The sequence below is a fragment of the Lichenostomus cassidix genome, chromosome 21 (assembly GCF_008360975.1).
Source record: "Lichenostomus cassidix isolate B80296 chromosome 21, HeHo_3.0, whole genome shotgun sequence".
NCBI classification, from domain to species: domain Eukaryota; kingdom Metazoa; phylum Chordata; class Aves; order Passeriformes; family Meliphagidae; genus Lichenostomus; species Lichenostomus cassidix.
In genome coordinates, this window is record NC_139501.1 from 6,968,195 (window position 1) to 6,981,463 (window position 13,269).

The 13,269-nt window shown below is 53.9% G+C and overlaps 6 protein-coding genes across 6 annotated transcripts in view; 3 read left to right on the top strand and 3 right to left on the bottom strand.

Annotated features, from left to right (window-relative positions):
* Window positions 1-3,974: 3,974 nt before the first annotated feature.
* LOC146428442 (scale keratin-like) lies at window positions 3,975-4,523 on the bottom strand. The gene has a single exon (XM_085079856.1). The coding sequence runs from the start codon at window positions 4,520-4,522 to the stop codon at window positions 4,157-4,159; it is 366 nt and encodes a 121-aa protein (XP_084935982.1). The 5' UTR covers window position 4,523; the 3' UTR covers window positions 3,975-4,156.
* A 1,088-nt stretch (window positions 4,524-5,611) lies between these two features.
* On the top strand, window positions 5,612-6,012 carry LOC146428443 (feather keratin 3-like). Its single transcript, XM_085079855.1, has one exon. The coding sequence runs from the start codon at window positions 5,647-5,649 to the stop codon at window positions 6,010-6,012; it is 366 nt and encodes a 121-aa protein (XP_084935981.1). The 5' UTR covers window positions 5,612-5,646.
* Window positions 6,013-7,274: 1,262 nt separating this feature from the next.
* Window positions 7,275-9,881, bottom strand: LOC146428444 (feather keratin 3-like). The gene is made up of 2 exons (XM_085079908.1): window positions 9,283-9,881; window positions 7,275-7,672 (listed from the first exon to the last, which is right to left on the bottom strand). Exons 1-2 carry the CDS (start codon window positions 9,421-9,423, stop codon window positions 7,283-7,285), a joined length of 531 nt encoding a protein of 176 aa, XP_084936034.1. The 5' UTR covers window positions 9,424-9,881; the 3' UTR covers window positions 7,275-7,282.
* LOC146428445 (scale keratin-like) lies at window positions 8,751-9,152 on the top strand. The gene has a single exon (XM_085079910.1). It carries the CDS (start codon window positions 8,772-8,774, stop codon window positions 9,135-9,137), a length of 366 nt encoding a protein of 121 aa, XP_084936036.1. The 5' UTR covers window positions 8,751-8,771; the 3' UTR covers window positions 9,138-9,152.
* Window positions 9,882-9,916: 35 nt separating the features above from the next.
* The window catches only part of LOC146428446 (scale keratin-like), a 108,834-nt gene continuing 105,481 nt past the window's right edge, over window positions 9,917-13,269 (bottom strand). The window contains exon 2 of the mRNA XM_085079909.1: window positions 9,917-11,285. Coding sequence (XP_084936035.1) covers window positions 10,896-11,261 — 366 coding nt within the window. The 5' untranslated portion in view covers window positions 11,262-11,285 and the 3' untranslated portion in view covers window positions 9,917-10,895. The remainder of the gene's footprint in view (window positions 11,286-13,269) is intronic.
* On the top strand, window positions 12,366-12,932 carry LOC146428447 (scale keratin-like). The gene has a single exon (XM_085079892.1). The coding sequence runs from the start codon at window positions 12,387-12,389 to the stop codon at window positions 12,750-12,752; it is 366 nt and encodes a 121-aa protein (XP_084936018.1). The 5' UTR covers window positions 12,366-12,386; the 3' UTR covers window positions 12,753-12,932.

The following is a 13,269-nucleotide window of genomic DNA, read 5'->3' on the forward strand; positions in this document are numbered from 1 at the left end:
ACAAACCTCAGAGGGGCCCTGCCACCTGCCAGGGCTGCCACAGAACCCTTTTGTCCCCATTTTACTTTTTTTTTTTGTTTGTTTGTTTTGGTTTTTTTTGTTTAATATCATGCACACACACACGCAAACAAGTCTTGCAACCTCAGCGACGGCATAAACATTGCTGTGACGGGGATGCTACCACCTGTTGGTGCTTCTCCATCAATATCCCTTGGTCCTAGGCTGCCAGACACGCTTTTTCAAAAGAAAAAAAGGGGAAAACCCACACTTGCGACCAACACTCCTCAATTTGCTCTCACCAGTCCTGCAAGATTTCATCTTGCTTCTATTTGAGGCAGCAGAAGCACATTTGGCATATTAGAGCTTCTCTGCAAATTTCTGCCAGTTTGAAGCCATTCCCTCTTGTCCTGTCACTCTGTGCCCTGGTATCAATCTGTGTTGAAACTGACGTAAAATTTTACTTTCGAATGACTGAGCAGTACAGAAGTGTGTCTGAGGAAGTGTAACTGAAAAGAAGTAATTCAATGAAGTTGTAATAATGATTTTTTTTTTGCTTCTTCTTTCTTTGGTGTAATTTACTCTTTTTTGTTTGTGTTTTGTATTGTTGTCTGGGTCTCTCCCTGTCTGCATCTCTCTCCCTTGCTCACTCCCCCACTTTGTGCCTCTCAGTCTCTCTCCCTCACTCTTGGCCATCTTTGTCCCCCTCTCTCTCTTCACCTCTCTCTCTTTCTCTTTTCTTCTGTCTTTTTCCTCTTTGTGTTGCCTCTTTTACTCTGTCTCATCTTTTGTCTCTTCTTTTCTCACTCTCTCATCTCTCTTCTATTTATCTGTCTTCTCTCCATCTCAAATATTCCATCCTGTACTTTTTCCAAATGTAGAAACACATAAAAGTAGAGGCTTGCCAGCTGCAGATGGACAGTATCTGACCATCTCAGCAGTCAGGGGTTCAGGGAATCCCAGAATCCCTGAATCCCTGGGCTGAAGGGATGTTGCGTATCACCCATTTCCAACCCCTCCCTTCCTGCCATGGGCAGGACACCTTCCACTAGAATAGGTTGCTCAAAGCCCCATCCAACCTTGCCTTGAACATTTCCAGGGTTTCTTCTGTCACAGCTTCCCTGGGTAACCTGTGTTGGTGCCTCAGCACTATCACAGTTAAGGATTTCTTCCTAATACCTAATGCAAACTAAACCTCTTCCATCCTAAAGCCATTTCCTTGTTCTGTCACTACATGCCCTTGTAAGAAGCCCTTCTCCACCTCTCTCATAGCCCCATCAGCTACTGATAGGCCACAGTGAGAAGTCCTGGAGCCTTCTCTTTTCCAGGCTAAAGAGTCCCAACTCTCTCATCCTGCCTTACAGCAGAGATGTCCCATCCCTCAAATCATTTGCAGTCCTTTCCTTCCCCTCATGTTGTTCTCTCTGTGACAAGAGCAGCCAAATAGCTGTACTAAATTTTGATAGTTTTTGATCTCTCTAGACATTAAATAATGAATTTAGAATTTAAAATGTGTTCCATTTATAGAACTCCAAAAAGGCTTCTGTCTTCAGACAAGTAAAAGTGACATTCCTAAAAGTTACATGAAGACAAACAAGAAGAGTTGTTAATTAGAGGGTAGGATAAGTAGGGAGAAGCTTTAAATTCACAGTATGTCTACAATTAGAGATTATCTGCATCTTCAAAGCCTTTGAATTTGCTTTTCTGTTGTTAATTAAAAAACCCAACAATTTCTGGTATTCTGGAAATCTTTCTCCCAGACATGTGATGCATGGCAAAGAAAGGCACAAGAAGCAAAACAACATGCTAACATGGCAGACGTGGGCAAACTGCTTGCTCTTCAGAAGAAGGAGGAAGTGGAAAATAAATTAAAAAAGGTGCAATTAGCTGCTTGACTATCTACTACATCACCTTGTATGAAAAACTATGTAGATATAGAAAAATACCCTTGCCAAAGCTGTTCCTTACAAAATTGGCTGCACTTAGATCTAGAAACAAGATGAGGTGAACTTCTTCTGCATAGCAATTTTTGATCAATTGAAAGTGGCAGTTTTCAGTAACTTTCAATTATGTGTTTATGCTAGATTTCATTTCAAAGAACAGGAAGTCTTTATTTTCTGAAACATAGAATGCTATCAGAGCAAATTACATGTGCTTCACAAGAATTCTTGGGGTGATTAAGAAAAAAGATTTAAAGCCAGCATCTACCTCCAACATTGCAGGCACTCCCTAAATAAATACAAACAGTTGCCCTAAATAAATGAAAACAGTTCCATGCTTTTCACTCGCTCAGAAGGTGGGTGGTGAGGTTCCCTGCCAGGATTTGATGTCAGAGAGGCCAATACAGACTTGGAGCATGGAATCATTGACATTGGAAAGGACCTTTGGAGATCAGTCAGTCCAACCCCTCACTCAAACTTGAGCAGATTGGTCAGTGCAGGCCTGGCCAATCAGGCCTGGGGGAAGGCTTCTGACTGACCAATCTGGGTGACTTTTGAGAACTCTATAAATGTGATGAAATCAAAACAATAAAGGTCATTCCTTCTTGCCACTGAGAACCGATGCATTCATTACTCTGCTAGCTGCTCAACAGCGACAGGTCAGAGCCCTGCCAGTAATGTTTTGAGTATTTCCACAGATCAACAGTCTACCACCAGTGTGGGCAGCCTTTTCCAGTGTTTTACCATTCTCATAGTAGCAAAAGTTCTTTCTTATGTCTACGTGCAATTTTTTTCTATTTTAATTTGTACCTATTCCCTCTTTTTTCACTGGAAACCACCCAGAAGAGAGTGACTCTGTATGTTTTAATCCCTCCCATCAGGTGTTTATACCCACTGGTTAAGATGCCACCTCTTCCCAAGGCTAAACAATCTCAGCTCTTCAGCCTCTTGCATGTCAGATGCTTCAGTCCCTCAAGCAACTTGGCTGCATCTTTGTGTATTTCACCTTCTTCTCTCAGATCCCAACTCAGTTTATCTAAAATTCAGAATGTTCTTTCACTGTAGGAATAAGGGCATTTCTCAGGGCTTTTAAAGATGGGAACATCAGGTACTGTGTTCTGAGCAGATCAAGGAAGGTAAAAACATCCATTTACTGCTCCAGGCACCACACTTCAAACCCTGATTGGCTTGAACTTGGTTTTACATTCACTTCCCAGTAGTCTCAAAGGGCAGTGATGCCACATATGACACCAAATCTTGCTGTTGTGTTTTGGTGGTTTTTGTCCAGATCAAAAAAACCAACAACAAACCAAAACAACAACAATGAAAAGTAAACTTACTGCCTTCAAGTAATGCAGGTTAGTGGTGGACTTGGCAGTGATGGGTTAATGACTGGACTTGAGAGGATCTCAGCTTTATTTTCATACATAAATGATTCTGTAGTTCTTCATCTCCATCCTACTCCCTTCCCCTGCCCGCCCTGATGCTGTTCCATTTTTGTCCCTGCGTTTTCTGCCTTTCACTGTCCCATTCTCAGCCTTGTGCTTTCTCACCACATCCTCCAACAAGATGGCTCCTCCTTCTCCTTCCTTCTCCTTCTCCTTCTCCTTCTCCTCCTCCTTCTTTCTCTTTCTCCTTCTCCTTCTCCTCCTCCTCCTCCTCCTCCTCCTCCTTCTCCATCTCCTTCTCCTTCTCCTCCTCCTCCTCCTCCTCCTCCTCCTCCTTCTCCATCTCCTTCTCCTTCTCCTTCTCCTTCTCCTTCTCCTTCTCCTTCTCCTTCTCCTTCTCCTTCTCCTTCTCCTCCTCCTCCTTCTTCTCCTCCTCCTCCTTCTTCTTCTTCTTCTCTGTCACCTAACAAAACCGTTATTCTGCTACCGCGTTGACAGCATTTTCTTCTCCAGTTTAACCTCCACACTGCCCTTCTCTCTTCTGTTTCAAATTCCCCCTAACTTTCCATTTTCCAATCCCTGCCAGTCTTGAAATGCACTAATTGCTGGGGTCTTCCTGATTTGGGAAAAAATGGGACAAAGACAAGAATTGGATGTAGGAAAACTTTATTTTGAACAAAGGGGCAGGGGAGAGTGGGAGAGAGACATTGGGCAGGACCCAGGAAGGCTGGTTATCAGGGGCTGCAGGAGCCCAGGGCAGGTGGTGCAGAGCTCAACTTCTGCATGCTGGGCTGAGTCTGCAGGGAGTGTTTGGGGTGGGCTGTGTTGGCTCTAGCAGGGCCCGCAGGTGTCCCAGAGCTTCTTGCTGTAGCGGGGCAAGACGCAAGGGCTGCAGGCGGGAGCAGCGTAGGCTCTGCCAAAGGTGCAGAGGCCCCCCGAGGCCTGGGTGGCGCCGGCACCGTAGAGGCCGCCCAGCCCCAGGGAGCCGCCAAAGGCCGGTGCTCCAGAGGAGCCCACCACGGCTTGCTGGGGGAAGGAGCTGAGGATGGGGCCGGGGAAGGTGACCACCACGGGGGGTGGCTGGATCAAGGCTGATGAGTCGGGGCACTGGCGGGTGCACAGCTCGTTGCAGCTCTCAGCGATGGGCTGGGGCACAGCCACGCTGGTTTTGGGTGGGCACAGGTCGTAGCAGGACATCTTGGTGTAGGATGAGAGGGTGCTCTGCAAGAGAGGGCAGCGATGTCAGGAGAGCAGTGGAGAGCAGTGTCCGAGCCACAGTGGCTCGGGCTGGAGCAGGGAGCTGAGAACAGAAGCTCTCACACACTTACCCTTGTCCCTGAGGAGGAGAAGGTGGCCAGGGCAGTGTTTGGCTGAGTGTGGCCCAGGCAGGGCTTTTATAGCAGCCCCAGCATTGCTCAGCTCCATCTGGGCCAGTCTGCACAGGGGACACTCCCTGATGCTGCTGCAGCTGCTGCTGCTGATGGTGATGATGATGCCGGAGCTGTGCTGCCCCTTCTGTTCCCTGAGTCAGCATTCCCCAGGTGCCACCCCAGCACATCCTGCTGCCCAAGAATTCCTGTCCTTCCTGTCTCGTGAGGGACTTTATAGCCAGGATGTCACCCAGTGTGTTGTCACAGTGACACCTGTCAGGGTTTGGAGGGTCTGGGGAAGGAGTAGCAGGAGCCTGCATCACGGTGGGGATCTGTGCATCACCAGCCAGCCCGGCAGAGCAGAACATCTTTGGGCTCCAGGCACTGCCCAGGGAACTCTGCCAGGCTGGGGCAAAGAACCTGCATATCCTTCCTGAGCTGTATGTGACAAGGAGCAGAGCAGAGATGTCCACTTGGCCCAGGCTGATTCCAGGCCTGCCCCACCCTGTTTGGAAAATTAAATGTTTTCCTGGAGCTCCACACTGGGTGACATCCCTGCTATCAAGTTGCTTATGTGGCAGGAAGGACAGGAATGCTTGGGCAGCAGGATGTGCTGGGGTGGCACCTGGGGTATGCTGACTCAGGGAGGGGCAGGGGCTGCACAGCCCTGGTGTCAGCATCAGTAGCAGCATCAGGGAATGCAGACTGGCCTGGCTGGAGCAGACTGGCCTGAGCAATGCTAGGGCTGCTATAAAAGACCTGCCTGGGCCACACTCAGCCAAGCACTGCCCTGGCCACCTTCTCTGCCTCAGGAACAAGGGTAAGTGTGCAAGAGCTTCTGTTCTCAGCTCCCTGCTCCTGCCCCGGCCCCTGTGGCTTGGGCACTGCCCTCTGCTGCTCTCCTGACATCGCTGCCCTCTCTTGCAGAGCACCCTCTCATCCCACACCAAGATGTCCTGCTACGACCTGTGCCCACCCAAAACCAGCGTGGCTGTGCCCCAGCCCATCGCCGAGAGCTGCAACGAGCTGTGCACCCGCCAGTGCCCCGACTCGTCAGCCTTGATCCAGCCGCCCCCCGTGGTGGTCACCTTCCCCGGCCCCATCCTCAGCTCCTTCCCCCAGCAAGCCGTGGTGGGCTCCTCCGGAGCACCGGCCTTTGGCGGCTCCCTGGGGCTGGGCGGCCTCTACGGTGCCGGCGCCACCCAGGTCTCGGGGGGCCTCTGCACCTTTGGCAGAGCCTACGCTGCTCCCGCCTGCAGCCCTTGCGTCTTGCCCCGCTACAGCAAGAAGCTCTGGGACACCTGTGGGCCCTGCTAGAGCCTCCAACAGCAGCCCGGCAGCCTCTTAGCAGCCTCAGCTTTGCTTCTCCTCTCTTTTCTCCTTCCCTGCCTCTCTCCCAAGGCTATCTTTTCCCATGCTTTCTCCTGCCTGTGCCCACATTCCTGACTCCACCATGGTCCCTCAGGGCACTCACTTCTCTTGGCAGCAGCCACTGCCTGGCACAAGCCTGAAGGAGCGACTTCTTGAGAAGCCTGGGGAGGAACTATGCCCGTGCCTCCTATGTCTGTGTCCAGTGTGTTCTTTTCTGAAATGAAAATAAACTATCTGCATCCAACTCCGGCCTCTCTGGTTTGACTCCTGATGCCCACCATGAGCTGCAGGGCTTCCTCTTCTGCTCGTGGTTTCTGCAAGCCCACTCAGGGCAGGCTCTCATCCCCATCCTTGTGAGGCAGAGCTGCCTTTGGGCAGATCCCCTAGCCTTGGCAGCTGCCACCCCACAGAGTCCAGCAGGTGAGTTCCAAGGACTCTGCAGGAACACAGGAATCTCCCCCGCCTGCAGCACATGAGACCAGGGGCTGTTTCAGACCTGCAATCAGGCTGTGAATGTGTGGGGTTGTCCCTGGGGCTGGAAACCATCCAGGACCAAATGAAGGAAGGGCTCAACCACTTTCTGTTTCCATGAGTCTGCTGGAGTCATTGAAACTGACATAGAAGGGAGGCTTCTTCTTCCCTTTAACCTGTACATCACAGTGCCTTGTCATCGGCTCCTTCTCCTTCTCCTTCTCCTTCTCCTTCTCCTTCTCCTTCTCCTTCTCCTTCTCCTTCCACTTCTCCTTCCACTTCTCCTCATTCTCTTCTCCTTCTCCTTCCCTGTCCCCTTCAGATTTGCCTTTGTCTTCTCAAGTTCTCCTCATTTTCCCTCACCTAACGCAACCCCTTCCCATTGTTCTTCTTCTTCCACTACCTCGTTGACAGCATTTTCTTCTCCAGTTTAACCTCCACACTGCCCTTCTCTCTTCTGTTTCACCTTCCCCCTGACTTTCCAATTCCATTCTCCACCTTTCTTACAATGCCCTAATTGCTGGCATATTCTGGATTTAGGAAAAATGAGAGGAAGACTAGAATTGGATGCAGAATAACTTTATTGTGAACAAAGGGGAAGGGGAGAGTGGGAGACAGACCGTGGGCCAGCCAGAGCCAGGCTGGGTGTCAGGGCCTGCAGGAGCCCAGGGGAGGTGGTGCAGAGCTCAACTTCTCCATTCTGGGCTGAGGCCTCTGTTGGTGTTTTGGGTGGGCTGTGTTGGCTCTAGCAGGGTCCGCAGGTGTCCCAGAGCTTCTTGCTGTAGCGGGGCAAGACGCAAGGGCTGCAGGCGGGAGCAGCGTAGGCTCTGCCAAAGGTGCAGAGGCCCCCCGAGGCCTGGGTGGCGCCGGCACCGTAGAGGCCGCCCAGCCCCAGGGAGCCGCCAAAGGCCGGTGCTCCGGAGGAGCCCACCACGGCTTGCTGGGGGAAGGAGCTGAGGATGGGGCCGGGGAAGGTGACCACCACGGGGGGTGGCTGGATCAAGGCTGATGAGTCGGGGCACTGGCGGGTGCACAGCTCGTTGCAGCTCTCGGCGATGGGCTGGGGCACAGCCACGCTGGTTTTGGGTGGGCACAGGTCGTAGCAGGACATCTTGGTGTGGGATGAGAGGGTGCTCTGCAAGAGAGGGCAGAGATGTAAGGAGAGCAGCAGAGAGCAGTGCCCGAGCCACAGGGGCCGGGGCAGGAGCAGTGAGCTGAGAACAGAAGCTCTTGCACACTTACCCTTGTCCCTGAGGAGGAGAAGGTGGCCAGGGCAGTGTCTGGCTGAGTGTGGCCCAGGCAGGTCTTTTATAGCAGCCCCAGCATTGCTCAGCTCCAGCCAGGCCAGTCTGCACAGGGGACACTCCCTGATGCTTCTGCTGCTGGTGACACCAGGGCTGTGCAGCCCCTGCACCTCCCTGAGTCAGCATACCCCAGGTGCCACCCCAGCACATCCTGCTGCCCAAGCATTCCTGTCCTTCCTGTCACATAAGCAACTTGATAGCAGGGATGTCACTCAGTGTGGGTTTCCAGGAAAACCTTTAATTTTCCAAACAGGGTGGGGCAGGCCTGGAATCAGCCTGGGCCTAGTAGACATCTCTGCTCCTTGTCCCAGTCAGCTCAGGAAGGATACGCAGGTTCTTTGTCCCCAGCCTGGCAGAGCTCCCTGGGCAGTGCCTGGAGCCCAAAGATATTCTGCTCTGCTGGGCTGGCTGGTGATGCACAGATCCCCACCACGATGCAGGCTCCTGCCACTCCTTCCCCAGACCCTCCAAACCCTGACCGGTGTCACTGTGACAACACACTGGGTGACATCCTGGCTATAAAGTCCCTCTTCTGGCAGGAAGGGCAGGAATTCTTGGGCAGCAGGATGTGCTGTGGTGGCACCTGGGGGATGCTGACTCAGGGAGAGGCAGAGGCTGCATGGCTCTGGCGTTATCACCATCAGCACCAGTAGCTGCAGCAGCATCAGGGAGTGTCCCCGGTTCAGACTGGCCTTGCTGGAGCTGAGCGATGCTGGGGTTGCTATAAAAGCCCTGCCTGGGCTAGCTTTGGCAAAGCACTACCCTTGCCACCTTCTCCTCCTCAGGGACAAGGGTAAGTGTGCGAGAGCTTCTGTTCTCAGCTCCCTGCTCCTGCCCCGGCCCCGGCCCCTGTGGCTTGGGCACTGCTCTCCACTGCTCTCCTAACATTGCTGCCCTCTCTTGCAGAGCACCCTCACATCCCACACCAAGATGTCCTGCTACGACCTGTGCCCACCCAAAACCAGCGTGGCTGTGCCCCAGCCCATCGCCGAGAGCTGCAACGAGCTGTGCACCCGCCAGTGCCCCGACTCGTCAGCCTTGATCCAGCCGCCCCCCGTGGTGGTCACCTTCCCCGGCCCCATCCTCAGCTCCTTCCCCCAGCAAGCCGTGGTGGGCTCCTCCGGAGCACCGGCCTTTGGCGGCTCCCTGGGGCTGGGCGGCCTCTACGGTGCCGGCGCCACCCAGGCCTCGGGGGGCCTCTGCACCTTTGGCAGAGCCTATGCTGCTCCCGCCTGCAGCCCTTGCGTCTTGCCCCGCTACAGCAAGAAGCTCTGGGACACCTGCGGGCCCTGCTAGAGCCTCCAACAGCAGCCCGGCAGCCTCAGCTTTGCTCCTCCTCTCTTTCCTCCTTCCCTGCCACTCTCCCAAGGGTGCATCTCCCCCTCCTAGCTCCTGCCTGTGCCCACATTCCTGACTCCACCATGGTCCCTCAGGCACTCACTTCTCTTGGCAGCAGCCACTGCCTGGCACAAGCCTGAATGAGCAGGTCTCTGGAAGCCTGGTGGGAAAACCTGCCTGTGCCTCGTGTGTCTGTGTCCAGTGTGTTCTTTTCTGAAATGAAAATAAACAATCCTGCTTTCATCTCCTGCCTCTCTGGTTTTACTCTCAATGCCCATCATGGGCTGCAATGCTTCCTCTTCCTGCACGTGATTACTGCAAGCCCACTCAGGGCAGTCTCTCATGCCCATTCCTGTCAGGCTGAGCTACCTTTGGGCAGATCCCCCAGCCCGGGCAGCTGCCACCCCACACAGTCCAGCAGGTGAGCTCCAAGGACTCTGCCTGAACACAGGAATCTCCCCTGCCTGCAGCACATGAGACCATGGGCTTTTTCAGACCTGCAATCAGGCGGTGAACGTGTGGGGTTGTCCCTAGGGCTGGAAACCATCCAGGGCCAAATGCAGCCAGGGCTCAACCCCTTTCTGTTTCCATGACTCTGCAGAAGTCATTGGAACTAACATAGAAGGGAGGCTTCTTCTTCCTTATGCCCTGTACATTACACTGCCTTGTCATCAGCTCCTTCTCTGACATCTTGTTCCAGTTTTCCTTCCCTTTCCCTTTCCCTTTCCCTTTCCCTTTCCCTTAACCTTCTCCATTGCCTTCTTCTATTTGTCTTTCTACTGCTCTTTATTTGCCTTCCTATTTATAGTTCCCGTTCTGCTTATTTTTCATGTGATCCTCCTTCTCCTTCTTCCTCCCTCCCCTTTTACTTCTCTCTCTGTTAAGATGTTCGTATTCTCCTTTTCCTTGTTCATGCCCTTGTCTTTGTTCTTTCTTGTTCTGCTTGTCCTTGTCCATGTCCTTGCGTTCTCCTTCACTCTATCTGCTTCCCCTCCACCTTCGCCATTGTCTTTGGCTCAGCATTCTCCTTTGATTTATCTATATCGTGCTTTGTCTTCCTATTTATGTTTCACTTTCTCCTGGTTTTTCATCTTGTCCTCTGTCTCCGACTTCCTCCTTCCCCTTCTCTTTCTGTTTCCTTTTCTTATTCTCCTGGTCCATGCCCTGGTCTTTCTCCTTCTTTCTTCTTCTCCTCCTCCTTGTGCTCCTCCTTGTCCATGTCCTTGTCCTTCTTCATCTCCTTGTCCGTGTCCTTGTCCTTCCCCCTCTCCTTTTCCTTTTTCTCCTGCTTCTTTCACTCCCTTTCTCTCCTTCCGCTCTTCCTTCTCCATAACCTAACCCAATCCCTTCCCATTGTCCTTCTGCTTCCACATCCTCTTTGAAAGTATTTTCATCCCCACTTTAACCTCCACTGTGCCATTCACTCTTCTGTTCACCTTCCCCTTGACCTTCAATTTTCGAATCCCTGCCAGTCTTGCAACTCCCCCATTACTGGGGTCATCCTGAGTTGGAAAAAAATGGGACGAAGACAAGAATTGGATGCAGGAAACTTTATTGTGAACAAAGGGGCAGAGGAGAGTGGGAGAGAGACATTGGGCAGGACCCAGGCAGGCTGGTTGTCAGGGGCTGCAGGAGCCCAGGGCAGGTGGTGCAGAGCTCAACTTCTGCATGCTGGGCTGTGTCTGCCGGGGGTGTTTGGGGTAGGTTGTGTTGGCTCTAGCAGGGCCCGCAGGTGTCCCAGAGCTTCTTGCTGTAGCGGGGCAAGACGCAAGGGCTGCAGGCGGGAGCAGCGTAGGCTCTGCCAAAGGTGCAGAGGCCCCCCGAGGCCTGGGTGGCGCCGGCACCGTAGAGGCCGCCCAGCCCCAGGGAGCCGCCAAAGGCCGGTGCTCCGGAGGAGCCCACCACAGCTTGCTGGGGGAAGGAGCTGAGGATGGGGCCGGGGAAGGTGACCACCACAGGGGGCGGCTGGATCAAGGCTGACGAGTCGGGGCACTGGCGGGTGCACAGCTCATTGCAGCTCTCGGCGATGGGCTGGGGCACAGCCACGCTGGTTTTGGGTGGGCACAGGTCGTAGCAGGACATCTTGGTGTGGGATGTGAGGGTGCTCTGCAAGAGAGGGCAGCGATGTCAGGAGAGCAGGAGAGGGCAATGCCCAAGCCACAGGGGCCGGGGCTGGAGTAGGGAGCTGAGAACAGAAGCTCTCGCACACTTACCCTTGTCCCTGAGGAGGAGAAGGTGGCCAGGGCAGTGCTTGGCTGAGCCTGGCCCAGGCAGGGCTTTTATAGCAGCCCCAGCATTGCTCAGCTCCAGCCAGGCCAGTCTGCACAGGGGACACTCCCTGATGTTGCTACACTGCTGCTGCTGCTGCTGCTGTTGATGATGATGACAATGATGACACCAGGGCTGTGCAGCCCCTGCCTCTCCCTGGGTCAGCATCCCAGGGTGCCACCCTAGCATAACCCACTGCACAATTTTTCTTGTCCTTCCTGCCACATAAGCAAATTGATAGCAGGGATGTCGCTCAGGAATTGGCTCCAGGAACAACTTTAATTATCCAAACAGGCTGGGGCAAGGGCTGGAATCAGCCATGGCCAGGTGGACATCTCTGCTCCTTGTCCCATGTAGCTATGGAAGGACACACAACTTCTTTGCCCCAGCCCGGCAGAGCTCCCTCCGGGGCAGTGTCTGGAGCTCTGCCGGGCTGGCTGGTGATGCACCGATCCCCAGCATGTTGCAGGCTCCAGCCATTCCTGCCCCAGACCCTCCAAACCTTCATTGCTGTCCCTGGAGCCCCTCACTGGGTGACATTCTGGCTATAAAGTCCCTCATGAGACAGGAAGGACAAGAAAGCTTGGGCAGCAGGATGTTCTGGGGTGGAACATGGGAGAATTCTGACTCAGGGAGGGGCAGGGGCTGCACAGCCCTGGTGTCAGCATCAGCAGCAGCATCAGGGAGTGTCCCCTCTGCAGATTGGCCCAGCTGGAGCTGAGCAATGCTGGGGCTGCTATAAAAGACCTGCCTGGGCCACACTCAGCCAAGCACTGCCCTGGCCACCTTCTCCTCCTCAGGGACAAGGGTAAGTGTGCGAGAGCTTCTGTTCTCAGCTCCCTGCTCCTGCCCCGGCCCCTGTGGCTCGGGCACTGCTCTCCACTGCTCTCCTTACATCGCTGCCCTCTCTTGCAGAGCACCCTCACATCCCACACCAAGATGTCCTGCTACGACCTGTGCCCACCCAAAACCAGCGTGGCTGTGCCCCAGCCCATCGCTGAGAGCTGCAACGAGCTGTGCGCCCGCCAGTGCCCCGACTCGTCAGCCTTGATCCAGCCGCCCCCCGTGGTGGTCACCTTCCCCGGCCCCATCCTCAGCTCCTTCCCCCAGCAAGCTGTGGTGGGCTCCTCCGGAGCACCGGCCTTTGGCGGCTCCCTGGGGCTGGGTGGCCTCTACGGTGCTGGCGCCACCCAGGCCTCGGGGGGCCTCTGCACCTTTGGCAGAGCCTATGCTGCTCCCGCCTGCAGCCCTTGCGTCTTGCCCCGCTACAGCAAGAAGCTTTGGGACACCTGCGGGCCCTGCTAGAGCAAACACAGCCCACCCCAAACACCCCCGGCAGACACAGCCCAGCATGCAGAAGTTGAGCTCTGCACCACCTGCCCTGGGCTCCTGCAGCCCCTAACAACCAGCCTGGCTCTGGCCTGCGCACTGTCTCTCTCCCAGTCTCCCCTCCTATTTGTTCATAATAAAGTCTTCCTGCATCCAGTTCATGTCTTCCTCTCGTTTTATCCTAAATCAGGAAGACCCCAACAATTAGGACATTGTAAGACAGGCGGGGAATGGGAATGGAAGGTCAAGGGGAAGGTGAAACAGAAGAGGGAAGCGCAAAGTTGAGATTAAAGAGGAGAAGAAAACGCTATCAAAGAGGAAGTGGAAGCAAAAGGATGATTGGAAGGGGTTGGGTCAGGCGAGAGACAATGAGAAGGAGAGAAGGCGAAGGTGAAGCTGAAGGGGAAGGGAATAGGGAAGGAAAAGGGAAGGAGAAGGAGAAAGAGAAGGAGAAGGAGAAGGAGAAGGAGAAGGAGAAGGAGAAGGAGAAGGA